The sequence below is a fragment of the Acanthisitta chloris genome, unplaced genomic scaffold, assembly GCF_000695815.1.
Source record: "Acanthisitta chloris isolate BGI_N310 unplaced genomic scaffold, ASM69581v1 scaffold12846, whole genome shotgun sequence".
Lineage (NCBI taxonomy): Eukaryota > Metazoa > Chordata > Aves > Passeriformes > Acanthisittidae > Acanthisitta > Acanthisitta chloris.
In genome coordinates this window covers 29,474-45,448 of record NW_008677703.1, presented here as the reverse complement: position 1 = coordinate 45,448, position 15,975 = coordinate 29,474, and the positions used below count along the sequence as shown (strand labels likewise).

Below are 15,975 nucleotides of genomic sequence, written 5' to 3'. Positions count from 1 at the left end.
GGAATTCCTGATTACCTGAGTGGCTGTGCTCATCCCAGTGCTTCTATTAAGATTTATGCAATCTCATATTACACTCACTTGGCAGAGAGGTTTTTAGTGGGAATTTGGAAGAGGAAGGATTGCTAGCTGGTGAAAAGAAATTGGAAGGCTGTTTTGGGTAGGGTGGGGCTTGGGAGATGGTAGTGATGAATATGCCCAATAGCACAGTTCTGCACTGTCTGGGTTGTGCAGTTGAGCATTTATTCCCTAGCAACCAAAAGGGAAGGAAAAAACTCTTCCACTGCACTGTACCACAGCTCCCTTTGGTTCCCCCAAGCCAACAGCCTGACTCTCCACTGCCCTACAGAGCCCCAAGGGACAGAAATCAGCAATGCTGTGAGGTCCTTTTCTTCCTCAAACACCAAATCAACTTGGCAGTGTTTCTTTAAGGGACATTTTAACCTCCAGTATGTTCATTTTAATGCCTTAAAGTGTGTTTGGGCTTGCTCAGAGGGACAGTCCCAGCAAGGCTTTTGCTGAAGCCAGGCACTGCTGCTCTAATGAATTGTTTTAAGCAGCAGGTATTTCTATTTATTCTGGCATCAAATAAAAACCCGCCCTGGAATATACAGAAACATTCGACACGAACCACTATGGAAAATGTTTTTAATGTGAGAATTCCTTTTCTTTTCCACTCACAGCAAACCAGTTAGTCTTTTCCCTTTCCTTGGGGATGAATTCTCTGTTGTGATACTGTGAGGAGACTGGAATCAATATGACCTAGGGAGAAAGATTTAACTGAACAGGACACAGTTCAGGCAGAATGAAGAGAACTGTCCCTTGCTGTGGACAGGGCACACGACTCCAGAGGCAAATAGCCAAGGAAAAGGTGAAAACATGCAGCCTTTATTCAGGTGTTTTACATGGAATAAAACAACCTACTTGGAGACACAGATCACAGACCCTTGTTTGTCAAATCTGGGCATATTTTGAAACGCTTTACTGCGATAAACAGCCAGGAGATGGGAATGTTTTTCACAAAACATTGATTCACTTATGGAAAGAGTCTGGAAAACTATGTTTCTCAATCACCTCTGCTCTGTGCTTGGTTTCCTCCAGGCAGCAATTCCTCCAGCTCAGCCCCTCTGCTTACACACACTATGCTCTGCGTTCCTTTCCCCAACATCAAGCCACAGAGAAGCACATGTGACTGCAGCAGAGGTAAAGACATTTTTAACCAGGGCAATTTAAGGATATTTAAGACACATTCTCATTTTCCATTTCCCAATTCCACACTGTCCCCACTTTTATTATGAGCTGAATACAGGGAAGCTTCAGCTTGGATCTGGGGTAACATGTACACTGAGGAATGAAGGCCAACCTTTGCCTTGAAATATGCAGGATCATTCCTAACTAACCGTAAAGCTGCTTATTTGGCACCAGCAGTGGAAATACTGAAGGAAAGGGGCATTCTCAATCTGCTTATGTCACAGAAAGGTTGGATCCTGACAACGTGCAAGGCTCCAAGCTGCAGCCTGATATTAATAGTGAGACATTAAACTCGCAGTTTGCTGGCTTGGAGGCAGCTCCACTGGAACAAAGATTTTTCTGCAGGAAACAGCAGCTCTGGTTAGATTCACAGCATGAGGGATGAGCCCAAAGCAGGCTGCAGAATTCTGACTGCTGTGTGACAAGACTGTGTCACACAGAGAGAACTTTCCTGCTCAACTTACAGAGCGTATCGTATCCCACAATGGAGGCTGTGGGAACATGATTGTTGCAAATGTATTGCACACAGAAATATTGTTTTCCTCCTGTCCATCTCATTTGGAATTCAGCCATTCTCAGGGCTACCTTACCCAGCAAAGTGGGGCAATGAGCATTACCAAATTATTTCTTACACTGCTGTGGTTCTGCTCTGTGATGCAGCCAGTGAGGTATCACCCCACGAGGACATACCTACATATTTTCACCACTTTTGAGCTTGTTTCAGCCATTATGTAACCTTCCACACTACCCTGGCAGCTGGGCCAAGAAAATTTGAACCAAGTCCCCAGAGCAACTGGTTTCAGCGAGGGGCCCCTGCCAGAATACAAATACAAACCTCCTGCTGCTGTTTTCTCTCTGTGTCTGCATGGCAGGCAAAGATTCCAGACAGGTTTTTCAATATGGATCTTTTAGAACACAAATGAACACCTCCTATGAGCCATTTCAGCTTCATAATCTGACTTCTGAACAACAGCTGAGCCTCAATGCTTCCACCAGGGAAAGATTTGCTTCCATATTTCTCACAGTGTAAAGAAAATCAAGGCACTGTCACTAGAAAACCATTACCAACAGTGCTCTGAATCCTCTTATTTCAGTCCACATGATCTAACAGATTCTTTACAGTCTCTTAAACATGACTAAGCAACGTTAGATTCTGGACTTGTATTGCATCATGCACTCAAGAACACCACACTGCTTTATATGAGACCTTCCTAAGCCATGCAATCTCCTCTAGCTTTGCACTCAAAATCCTCATTTCATAGAGGTAGACAGAAGCATTCAGAATATAAGTGACTTGCCAAATGTCACACAATGAGTCAGTGCCAGAGCTGGGAATAGAAATCAGGAGTCTAGAGTCCAGATTCTCTGCCTTATATAGAGCAGCAGCCTCAGTCTCCTAGTTTAGTAGAGTTCCTGCTCACTAGAAAGATGTTTCTTCCTTTACAGGATGGTAGTGTCCCACATTGCAAGGGCCAATTTCATCCACAAGCAGGTATAGAAACACACATGCATGTTCTGAGGCCATGTTCTTCATCTATAACAGTGAAGTATTAGGCAAGAAATGAAAGCAAGTTGCTGTTGTAGAGAACTTTGGGGAGTGGTATACCCTGAGCATCACTGTCAAGACCAAATGCTATGTCACTCACTGAACTAGCTTCTTGCTTTCAGTCCAGTCCTGCTGATTGGGAGAAAACTATCTGGAAGCTGGACTGAGGAACAGGAATCTGGTAACAGCAGAGATGGCTGAAACACCAAGATAGTGGCTTCAGAGGATTTTTCACAATGGGCATCAGCCTGCTTTGGCTGCTGCACTCCTATTCAGCCCAAGCAAACACCACACTACACTGTTGCTTATATAACCCAGATGTACACACAGGGCATGGAATGGTGGCCATTAAAAAACTACTGCTCTGCAACTGACATCCACTTACTGTATTCTGACCAAGGAGGAAGATTGGAAAGTCCTTCATACAGCTAAAATTAAGTATTACCAAACCAAGTACTTTCTCAAGCTGCATGTCACAAAACTACATGTGTTAATTTACTCTTCCTCTGCTGTGAATTTATGTAAATGGCACAAGGTCAAATTGTTGGAGCAAGTCCAGAGGAGGCCACAAAGTTGATAAGAGGACTGGAGCGTCTCCCCTATGAGGACAGGCTGAAGAAGTTGGGGCTGTTCAGCCTGGAGAAGAGAAAGTTGTGTGGAGACCTCAGAGCAACCTGCCAGGAGCTGAAGGGGCTCCAGGGAAGCTGCAGAGGGACTCTTGGGTAGGAGTTGCTGTGACAGGACAAGGAGTAATGAGAATAAATTAAGAGAGGGAAATTTAGATTATATAGTAGGAAGAAGTTTTTTTATGTGAGGGTGGTGAGACACTGTCCCAGGTTGCCCAGGGAGGCTGTGGCTGCCCCAACCCTGGCAGTGTTCACAGCCAGGTTGGCTAAAGCCTTGAGCAACCTGCTCTGGTGGGAGGTGTCCCTGCCCAGGGCAGGAGGTTGGGACTGGATGATCTCTAAGGACCATTCCAACCCCTTAACAAACTGTAAAACTACAAAATGAGGCACAGAAAATGCCTAAGTGAAGATGCAAATGCTTTGCTGCCACATAATCAAACTGTCAGGTGAGAAGGAAGCAAAAGTAGGATTGAAGAGAGCAAAGAGGCCAGACTGCTTTTGTCCCAGGAATATTCATCTTCTAAATGCCTTGGAAAAATTATGCTGGAAAGAGTAACAAATGAGTTTCATCTTTATTGCTGTGATCTTCCACTTTCTCCACTGCAGCCACAGCCTGCAGCAAGTTGCAGCACAAGAAATAACTTGGGTATTGTAAGAACAGAAAAGAAGTCATAAAAATATTTCCTTAGTCATGCTGTCTCTGGTAATATAATTCGCTGAATAGAGATCTTCAACAATACTGTCTTTAAAAATGGAAAGAGCTCTGACTTTAGTCAGCATGTGTCTTCCATCAGCTTCTCTTTGGTTTTTTTATAAACTTCTTTATTGTATCTTAGCACAGCCATCTCCAGGTGCAGGTATACAGTATGAAAACCTTCCTCAGTGGAAGTCTGTTTTCCATTGGATACAGAATAAATGCATTGTGAGGGATTCTGACTGGAAGGAAAACTTGGACACAGAGGCCAGTCCTTGCTCATGTTTGAAAAGAAGATAGATGTGTATTTCAGCTCTGTATTTCCTCTTTCACCTGATCAGTCCCCATACCACAGAGAGGGAAGGACCTGCATTCCAAGATGAGCTTAGTGGAAGTCTGTTTTCCATTGGATACAGAATAAATGCATTGTGAGGGATTCTGACTGGAAGGAAAACTTGGACACAGAGGCCAGTCCTTGCTCATGTTTGAAAAGAAGATAGATGTGTATTTCAGCTCTGTATTTCCTCTTTCACCTGATCAGTCCCCATACCACAGAGAGGGAAGGACCTGCATTCCAAGATGAGCTTTCCACAGTTCAGAGCTCTGAAGGCACTTCCCCCACACTCTTCATCACCCACTGTCAGCATAGCAAGCCCCAGGTCTGCAAGTGTCTCCCTGAATACTGAGGTGTAAGAACAGCTGAAAATTAGGATCATTCCCAAGTTTACATAGAATGTAGGATAAGGGGCCACTTGACTTTGAGGCAAGCCTAACGAAAATCATGCAATCACCATAAAGATGTTGAGCTGTGGCTCCAAACACTGCTGCTATTGTGGGGATTCAAAAAAACACCAGGAGAACAGATACAGTACAGGTTACTCCTACCTGAGTGAAATAAATAAACAAAGTATTTAATGTGTGGGATGTAAGGACCCTGTGTGTGCAGAGTTTGGATATGATTAAAGGCAGTTAGGAAGTAGGAGGAGCAGGAGGCAGAAAAGAAGATTTAACTTGGCTTTCCTACAATGAGGTATTCTTCTCTGGGCTCGGAGTGCCAGTTTGATCTGGGAGTGTCACACAGGTTCTTACAATGGCAAACACATTCCTTAGTTAGAAAATTCTTGTTTGAGACAAGAGAGTACTGAAAGGAACATTATACAGACACACCAAGGGGCAATTTCTTGTACATCCACTCCAAAGAAGTAGAAATACTTCAGATTAATTGCTGAACTCAGAGACCTTAGAAGGGGTTAAAATTTAATGGCATATTTCTCGTTCAAACCCTGCTCAGCTAATCCATATTTGCATCACAGAGGTTGACAGAGCAGCAAAACCAACATTACAGTGAACCAAAGAATGAAAGATTGCCCAGAACACTCCTCTTAGCATAGAGTTGGCTATCAAAATACCCTTCCCTGCTTCTTTGACTTACCCACAGTGTCACAAGGCTCGTCTTTGTGCACGCAGAAATCTGTCCTAGAAAGAAAAACAGAACAGAAGTGAAATGTATCCTGTGCCTCCAGACTTCAGGCTGGGAAAAAGCAGTGGTGCATGACTCACATATCATGGGTGTTGAGGTTTGGGGATTTTTTAGGGCTGCTGTACAGTCTACACGATGACAACACAGATAGCAGCACTGATTGCTACTGTGAGATTACAGCAATTACGTGAATCAGCTCCATATACTACAGTCCAATTTAACAGACTTGGTACTAAAGATTTAGCACCTAGAAGCACTGCCTCAGTCTATGATGTCAGACTTCTTCAGCAACTGGAACAGAACTGAATCTCTTATTTTCACAAGAGAATTGTACCACAAAGGAGCAGACACCCTGTGAAGCAACAGCACCATCAAAAGTGGGAGCAGATGTGTGGGGCACTGCCTGCAGGCACAGAACTCATCATCATGTATACCCAGAAATTCTCAGTTCTTCAGTGTTTGTCTTCTTCTTCCACTAGAATAGAAAAGGACAAGAAAGAACCAGGACTGAACAGAGAAAGAGATGTTGACAAGGAAGAAGCAAGAGAATTTCAGGATTCAGCCAACAGGTAAATTGGGTTCAGCTAAACTTATTACAGTCAGGTTGGCTGTTTTATGATTTGAATCCAGCACAGAGAGGTTCAAGGTATTTCATTAGGCCCCTGTTACTCTCCCACATCCCATCAAGGCAGGAAAAGTTACTGTATATGTCACTAGCTCCACCAAAACAACCAGGAGCTGTATTAAACAGAAACAGAATAAAAATCCTTGAAGCTCCTCATCTAAGCAATGACACTTCATGTGAGAGGATTTTGTAAATGAGATTCCACATGACAGAAAAACAAGTGTGGGAGGAAAAGTATTTTGTAACTAAATTAATGGTTTGAATACATTTCAACAAGCACTTAGACCTAAACTTTTAGGAGCTCTCTTCGCCAGCTCTGTTTGCAGTACAATCCACTATGAAGAGGAGCTGGAGAAAAACATCACATGTGCTAAAACATTTCAGAAGTTCCTTAACCCAAGGGAAGATGAGGAATCATAATCTCTGTCATTATGGCTTTCCTCACCCTGTGGGGAGGTTAGTGAGAGAAGCCTATTAGCACATTTGGAGTGCGACGCGTGCAATGCCGGAACCCCCAGTGGGATTCAGAGTTTAAGAGTTTGGCAGGAGGAAGATAAAAAATACTTAGAGAAAGATAAATACTTAAAGACAGAAAATACTTAAGAGAAATATAAAAATAGATAAATGTTAAAAATACTCTTTTCTTGAAGAAAAATATGCAGCTGGGGTTTATAGGAAAAGGGATTTAAGGACAAGGACTGTGGCTCATGAACCCAAACCCTCCACACCAACCTCCTTTGAAACTCACAAACCAAGTTGTCAAGGGCTTGGGAGGAGAGAAACAAAGAGCTATTACCAGCTCTTGTTCAGCAGACATTGAAAACTAACTGTGCTTCAATGCAAAAAACCCATAACAACCACCCAAGTGTTAAAAAAGTCAGGAACAAAAAATCGGAAGCTTCGACCACACACCAGCCCAGGCTTTCATTTTTCAGCACAGCCTAACTGTGTCTCGACACCTTGGCATTCCAAGCCTTTCCAAGGAAGACTAATGACAGTCTCCTGATGGAGCTGGCACAAGTGCTCCTGCTTGAGTTCCCAGAGCCAACTTGACAGAGGTTTATTTAAGGACTTATTATGTTATATAAACTGGTAAATCAAACAGATGCTTTTCTTGTGACAACAGATAGCTGAACTATTAGCAGATGGCAGGAGGCCACTGCTAGGAAAGCCTCTCTTCAGGGGCTGTCCAGCTCTGCAGATAATGCACAGCAACTCAGATCCTTGAAACTGTTTGACACCAAGAGGTGCCTGGAACTTTCAGGCAGCTCCATGGAGAAATTACCACTGTGCCATAAAATGAAGGGTCCACACATCCAGCACAACTTGCAGACTCTCCCACAGAGGTAGAGCAACTCTTGTGTGTGAAGAGAGCACTGGGTGCTGTCTGGTCAGGGAAGGGCTTGAAATGTCAGCAGGCAGAACTGAACAGAGCTGCCCAACTCACTGCAGGTATGAAACCTCCTCAGCCCATCCTTTAAACTGTTAGAAACACAAGTTAAGACTCCAATCTTCTGTTCAAAGGCCTTGTACCAAAATTCCAGGCTTTGAATCATCCAGACCCACTGTAAACGTTTTACCTCAAAACTCTGTGGCCAAAATAAAAAGCACATCCAAACCTTTAGTCACAAACAAGGTTGGTGGGTCTCAGTCTTCTTCCAAAGGCAAGGAGCCATCCCATCACAAAACCTCTTGGTGAAACTCCTACAGTCCTTCCCTGGCAATCAGAGGGGGGACAAAGACTGGGAAGGCATTAAGAAAGACTTGTCTCACCTTTGGATCAGTCACACCAGTGATTTAAGATAGCTCCACCCTGGCACTGCAACTGATCTGCTTTAAAGGTTTCAATCACAGGTGTCCCTCTGGCATGTTACTGTGCTTGACTGCAACTATATTTTTCAAGTGAGAGCTTGACATGAAGGATACAGAATGATACTCCAATGATATAAAAAAATACTTTAATATTCATTGCATGTGCACAGAGAGAGACATAGTTTTGTTAGCAGATCTTTTACAGAGCTATGTTGGAATAAAACTCTTACTCCAGGAGCTGCAGTTCAGATGCAAGATCTGACCTTATCACACTAAGTCTTGGATAATATATTGAAATTACACACTGTAGCTGTGAAACAATTTCACTCTTCACTTTCAGCCCATGACTGAATCAAGCAGGACACATGTTCTCATCTTCTGGGGACCTGTGAAATTCTCAGTCATCACGTGTGGCACTGAGCAGAGTGTTTCCATTAGCACACTTAAACAATTCTTCTCAAAAAAATGACAACAAGTCAGTTGTTTTGTTCAATAAAAATAGCCAGTAGAGCTCTGAACTCCTCCTACAGTCACTCTTCCATCTGGCTCTCACCAACTGGAAAAAAATACCTAACTGTGCTAAGCTGAATTCTGCAATTCAAGTCCTTCCTGTAAGAAGGAAGGACAGTAGTTGAACTGTGCAACAGGAATAAGAAGTATTCTGTTAAATGGCCATTCCCAGTATCCTTCAAATGACATCTTTTGACCAATTTGACCCTGCAGGGTCATAAAGCTAAAGGACAGAGGAAACTGGTACAGTCAAAAACCTGCCAAAATAAACTTTCCACATCCATAGGTACATTTAGTAGCACTATGTGCCCAGTTTCCTTGATGCATAGTGAATTGCTCCATTTGCCCATTTAATGGGAAGGCAAAGGGCTGGAGAAATGTGGAAGGGAGGAGGAGACTGCAAATGGAATAACTACACCAGTATGTCAGGAAAAAAAAAACCCAAGTCTTTGCTTAATGACAGCTCTGAACCCTGTTCCTGTCAGTGTTGTGTCATTCTTTGCTCTGCTTTCACATCACCTATAGTCTAATAGCTGACCCAAACACCTCCAGTCAGGAGCTAGGGCAACATCAGTGTCTGGAGATTTCCTAGGGAATGCAAAAGACAGAGGATCAAGAGGGGGAATGTGTTTCAAATGAGACATGCTTCTAAGATCACTAAGATACAGATTCTGCAGACAGAAGTTATTCTGGTCAGCTGCCTGCTAAAATATGGACTACATTATCCATAGATGCCAGAGATCTGAGTTTCTGCAAGTTTAGGAACAGAATTTGAACAAGAAAAGTCTGATGATTATAGAGACCACAACATTATACTCAGACCTTCAGGGCCATCAGAGACTATTCCCACTCTCTCACTCATTTACTGAGCTGGACATCTTATTTCACAGACACAGTATCTCTCTCACCTGGAACTCAGGTGGATGCTATTAAAATCCCACAGGAGGGATATTTGCCACCTGAGTAATCCACTTTTGCGTATGAAGGAGAATATGGGGAACATCAGTTAGAGGTGAAGTTTCAAAAGGCAAATGTGCCTTGGTGTTTCAAATGAACCAGCCAGATTGGAACCAGAGGGATTTCTTCAGAGCTTGACCCCAAAGAATCTGTTTCTAGTCCTAAAGCAGCTGCAGCTGCTGAAAATTCAGCTTCTGCTTTTTCTGGCGCAATCATTTGTGCTGGACATGCTGTTGCTCCCATATCCTCTACCACTGGTCCATCTGTACAGTCTGGGGAGGGACCAGGGACACACACACACACACACACACTTCCAAAGCCAAGAGTAGAAAAATTCATTTCCCTGACACAGGAATCAGGCTGCTGGGCCAGAATTCTTCCAAACAATGCAGCATCCTCTATGCAGCAGAAGCAGGATGGGTTAAGCATGACAAGACACAGTGAGAAGGAAGGAAAGACTACAAGTACACACTGCTGGTCTATCAAACTGGAAAAATGCTGCTTTTATGCACAGCCATGTGCTCCCTTGGCCTGAACTTTCTCACCAAAGCTGCATCTAGGTTCTAACCCAACCAAACCTGCACTTTTCCAGCTATTCTGACTGCAAAACCTATCACACAGTTTCTCCTACAAATTCTTTCTACAATTCTTCCTCAGATGCCTGAGTCCAACTCATTTAGCCTGACATTATGCATTCAGTTTTATAAGCTGCAGAGAGTCTGCACAGATGAAATGCTCTGCTCATTCTCTCCGCCCCGCGCTCAGAGCACATCAGAAGGGATTCTGTCTGCCTCACTTGTCATGCAGGACAACTGGATGCCCAGATGAGTTTAACAAAAATGTTAGTTATTTATTTAGGCCCTGATCCAGTGAAGCACATGCTTAACTATAACCAGGATGTGCAGCCCATTGACTTCAAAGGAACTATTCACCCTGTCTAAACTGTTAAGTATCTGCGTAAGTGCTTGGTGGACTACAGAGAATACAGAGGAGAGAGAAGGATTTGGGGGAACTGCACACATGTCTGTGAAGGTGCATTCTTAGGAACTCTGCTGGCTCCATGCCCTGCTCACCAGATATTTTACTGAACACTCACCAAAATCCCATGGATAGTCTGCAATGGGACTATTAACACAATAGATTATTACAATCAGGATGGTAATTTAGGCAAAAACATGTATTTCTACTCACATTGTTGGCAGAGAAAAAAGGTGAAAAAGGTGAATAATACTGAACTGCAATACAGACATTTCCTGTCTCAAATTGGAGAAGATGTGGGTAGGAGGTAGCACATAGAGCAACCATCTTACATTATAATTCTGTGCTCACTTTAACTATTCAGAGATCATTTCTGTAACAACGGATTCTTCCTTTACACCTTAAAGGATGCAGTCAACTTAAAACACCATGGATTTGCTACTCAAAATTTATGGCAGCTGTGAGGAACATGGGACTTGCACTGTTTAAGGAGAGACTGGATGTGGCACTTAGTGCCATGGCCTAGTTGACATGGTGGTGTTAGGTCGTAGGTTGGAGTCAATGATCTCCGAGGTCTGTTCCAACCTTAATGATTGTGTGATTCTGTATTGTGAGGCTGAGCTCAGGTAGTGAAGTTGGAGGAAAAAAGAGCAGAGGTTAATAGGGACAACATCCTTTTTGCTCACTTTATCTCATGTGTCTGACACATCAATAAGTACAGAGCTGCAGGGTGCAAAGAATCCTGCTCAAGTATTCATACACAGATTATTTCATATCTGAAATAAATGCAGGAGTTTTCAAACATCCAAAGAAATTAAGAATGACACCCCTCCTCTATCTCAGTTGTGACAGAGGAGGGGTGTTAGAGTGGTTATCTCCTCAGGCAAAGAGAGAGAAAATTAATTTAGTTCATGGTGTTCATCTCTCACCTTCTTTAGGAGATAACTCCCTCACCACCTTTCCACTGCTGATACACCATCTGCTCCACAGACTGCTCAGCTGATTCATCCCTAATTACACACAGAGCACTTGTTCTCAACTGCATTCTCAGTTCCTTTCTTCTAAGGAAGAAGGGCTCATGCTCCAAAACCTCACCTGTATTTTCCACTTATATCCGGCGGTGTGAAGGAAAAGCACCACCTGTGCTACACCCATGTCTTGCCCGACCCTGACTCTGACATGTAACAGTGACCACAACTATGACAACACTTTGCTTCAAGAGCAGAAATGCTTTTGTACAACCTTGTTCAGTAAACACAGAAACATGACAAATCACTTTCATCTGAGGCATCTGAACAGCATGTAGGTAATGTATCATCCCCAGCTAACCCCATCACTGACCATGGGCATTATTGAAGTAAAGTGATAAGCCAGACCTTACTATACCTGGTTACAAACACTGCAGCATCCACAGGAGGAGTGTCATCCCTCGCACCAGGGACCTGGTTGTTACCAAGGTATTTTGCCCCACCATATTCTTCATTTTGCCATTGACAGAAGCTCTCCAAGGACCTCTCTCCATGATGCCCAATAGACAACTTTGCCTTTTGGGGGGAAAAAACAGGAGAAATATCAGCCACAGTCTTAACATAAAGCAGCAAATGTCTGATGAAAAATCAGAGGCTCAAAAACATGGATGTGATAGAAGGAAAAGTGCAAAAACAGCTCCATCTGAGCAGGGGAACTCAGGAGTTTGGAATCCACACTGACTTCTGTCAGTTGATCTACAGACCAAACTCCATCAGCTCAGCAGTCATCATCCCTAGGAGTGCTTAAGAGGCATCTGGATCTGGCACTAAAAGATACTGTTGAGGGGTTCCAGCAGTGACAGATTAATGGCTGGACTTGATGATCTTAGAGGTCTCCTCCAACCTTGATTCCATGATTCTAAGCCTCTAACACAGCACTACACTCAAAAGCCTCCTGAATCTGGAAGTTATATATTTGATACCAGAGCCGTCTAATTTTTCATCTCTCTAACAGTTAGTTCCTGAGATTGGTTTACAGACAAAGATTTACCAGGAAGGATAAATAAAAGGACTGTGGTTCCTTTCACTCCCACAACCCCTTTACTTCCCACTTTTAATGCTGCCTGGTGAAGTGTGACAGGCACCACTCACAATCTGTGATCCTGTGGCCAGACATGCCCCCCTCCCCCCTCCCCCCCTGCTCTGTGAGACCACTCAGCACAGTTACAGGATCAGGGTGAAAATGAGTTAGTTTGAACTCACAGGACGGTTGTGAAGCAGGACTAGTTTGGTCACTCGAATGTTGACTTTAATGCCAAGACTTTGATGTTGAAACATGTTGTACACCTGTCAAAATGCAAAGAAAATATCCATAGTATATCAGTAACAATACCAACACCTAGTAATAGTTGAAGAAACTAATGATGAGTATACTTAGACATTTGTCCTTCAAAAAACAAACCCAAAACAAACCCAAATGAGTTGTGCTACTACACTCAATAAAATATTTTTATGAGCTACTGTGTTACTACTCTATGGTTCTACATACTACAGTATAGCTAAAACATTTGCAAAACCAGAGTAGGTTTGCTCCTACCTAATGCACTTGGCTTCCCCTGACCAATTTGTCACAGATTAATCTAAGCAAGATTCAACATTCAGGGACAAAACACATTAAACCAAAGCAAAGCAAAACATACACAAGCCAGTTCCTGAAGAAAACCCAGCTTTTGACTGGAATAGACAAGAGAAACAACAAAGAAAAGAAGAAAAATATTCTATAGAAACTCTATAAAGTCTCGATAACATGGACATATGTTATGAAGCATCCAACTAACATGGATCTTCAGCATTTAAATATCAGAGATATCTGAATGCAAGATGAAATAATGGTGTGTTTTAGACCTCAGGAAATAGAATGGAAAAGCAATTTCCCTCTGTTATTTTCATATCTTATATAAGAGAATAGTAATAAGGCAGCACATAATGACACAAGCCTCAGGAAATACAAAAATAGCACCGGAAACTACCTTACTACTTTCTCCAGATTTTGCATTCCAGCTCAGATACTTCACCTCATTTTTATAGGTTAGAATATAAGATCTTAATTGATGCCAGAATTTTATTCCACTCGTTTCTCCGTGTAGAAATGTTTTAACTGGACTATATCAAGAAAGGTGAGGGAGGGATTTTGAAAAGGTGTAGAACATCACATCAAAACCATTGGATGAATACTGTATTCCCTATGTAGCCAAAAGAACACAATCTAGACCACCGAGGAGAGACTCCTGACAAATGGAGGCAGGCTCTGGCCCCAGGTAAGTGTATTCCTTGCTCGCAGCTCGTTTGGCTACAAGTGTCACACAGGCTCAGCTAACTTCCTACAACAAACCCAAGGCATGAACACATTTTGGATATTATGTTTTCAACGCTTGGTATTTTTCCTATTTGTGCAAACACTCAAGAATGTGCTCAGTGTAAGAGTGTTCTTAAGCTCTTTAGTGTTTGGGGTTGGATTTAAGCACACACGTAAATGCTTCCTACAATTTAGGCACAGATTGCAAGACAGAGCTACTCAGTATTTGACCCACTGACCTCCAGTATGAGCACAATGAGCCGTTTATCTTCCCTGGGGCTGGTGTACAAATGCACACAAGTGCTGGTACTATTTGCTTAGCCTGGGGATATGTTGGTAGAGCAGTTCAGGCCTCTCACTCCAGACCTGGGGGGATAAACTTGACATTTGCAGAGAAGGGCTCTGACAGTTGACCTCTGTGTAAATGGAGACCTGGACGTTCAGCCGAGAGGGTCAATGGGGCATCAACTGCTGAGCAAGACAATCTCTCCTGTACCACTACAGCAGCTGACAAACATTTGCCTGGGATGGATGTCTTTGGTTTGCCCAGCTTGCCCTAGCTCTGACCATCCCAGAAAGCTTCCACTCATGAAATGAGACTAAGTACAGCAAACAGGTTCTTATCATTAAGCCTAATGAGTGACGGTGCTTGTCTGCCCATCAGAGCAGACAAGCTGTCTGCCTCCAGACCCAGCACAGACAGACCCAAACACCACCGACTTCAAAAGGTACTTTGCACTGCCAAACTCTCACAGCAAGAACCAGCTGCTGGAGAGTTTAGGATGTCATCTTGAGAGCTGTCAGCCCTTCTTCCTTTTCTCTTATGCTCTCATCCTGAGGATAACTTTAACTGCACTTGTATTTGCATCCATCCATGATCTCAGAAAAACTCACCCCAGCACACAGCAGCAGCAGTCAGATACTAAACCAAAAAGACACCAGGCACGCAAAAGAGGCTTCACTTTGCTTGTTTATTCAAGCTTTGTTTGCTTATTTTCTTAAATGAAGCCCTAAGAAGTCCCAGATTGATGACAGTTTGTGTTACCTAGGAGGAACAATAACCTTTCCCTCTGAGAGGGAGATCCCTTAACAATTACCATCATAGGCAACACACACTTAACTTGGTGAAAATTGAACTCATCAATTAAAATAATTTGTTTATAAAGAAAAAAAGATGAACTACAATGACACCTTCATCTCACCTCATCCCACCACCTTTTCCTAGGCTCAATTTCAGTCCTCTATTCCTGACTCCTTCCCTCTCACCCAGAGCCATGCAGGTGTTGGGGAATGGGGGCTGTGGTCAGTACAAAACAGCTTCTCTGCTGCACCTTCTTCCTCACACTTTTCCCTTGTTGCAGTATGGATCCTCTCTGTGGGCCACAGCTCCTGTCAGGAGAACCTGCTCCAGCACAGGCTTCTCTCCTCAACCTGCAACATCCTTCAGGGAACAGCCACCTGCCCCACCACGGTCTCCCCACAGGCTGCAGGGCAACCTCTGCTCCAGCCCCTGGAGCTCCTTCTCCTGCTGCTCTGACCTGGGTGCTCACAAGGATTTTTCCTCACACTTTTTTTCCTCACTTTTTTTCACTACTCAGCTCTTTTCCCCTTTCTTGCACATCTTTGACAGAGCTGCCGCTGGGTCTCCTGATGGGCTCCATTGTGCTCTGTGGTGAGGGCAGGACAGAACTGGCTGGAATTGGCCATGTCCAGCATGGGATAGCTCCAGTTCTCCCTTCAAAGTGGCCCCAAGCTGCATCCCACACACTGTCCTTCCAAATGGAAACCCAAACTGTCTCAAATCACAGGTTTTAAGGCTAGAAGGAACCCCAGTGAGAAGACAAACATAAAAAATATGATAAAAAAATACGAGCCCGATACAGCATAGGTTGTTCGCAGCCACTGTGGTGGGACACAGCCAGTGTTAAAAGAGATTGTGCCAGGTAGGCTGTGCCCAAAAACATTATCATAGAATCCAGCTGTCTTTGAAATATAAGAATTCAAATCCATAGGTCTTTCTTGCTAGGAATCAGATTCCATCACGGTAGCAACAACATACTGCCCCTCTCACTCAGGCAACAAGGAAACCATCACCCACAGACTCTGCGTGTTCAAGCTGTTCAGACACCAAGTGTCCATCATCAGCACATCAGCTAACAGTGCCAAGTGAGGTGG

The 15,975-nt window shown here is 43.4% G+C and overlaps 1 protein-coding gene across 1 annotated transcript in view; it reads right to left on the bottom strand.

The window, feature by feature from the left end:
* Positions 1–15,975, bottom strand: part of ADAMTS17 (ADAM metallopeptidase with thrombospondin type 1 motif, 17) — a 163,322-nt gene that overhangs the window by 126,626 nt on the left and 20,721 nt on the right. The window contains exons 3-5 of the mRNA XM_009076620.1: positions 12,708–12,791; positions 11,863–12,020; positions 5,547–5,590 (exon numbers count right to left, since the gene is read on the bottom strand). Coding sequence (XP_009074868.1) covers positions 5,547–5,590; positions 11,863–12,020; positions 12,708–12,791 — 286 coding nt within the window. The remainder of the gene's footprint in view (positions 1–5,546; positions 5,591–11,862; positions 12,021–12,707; positions 12,792–15,975) is intronic.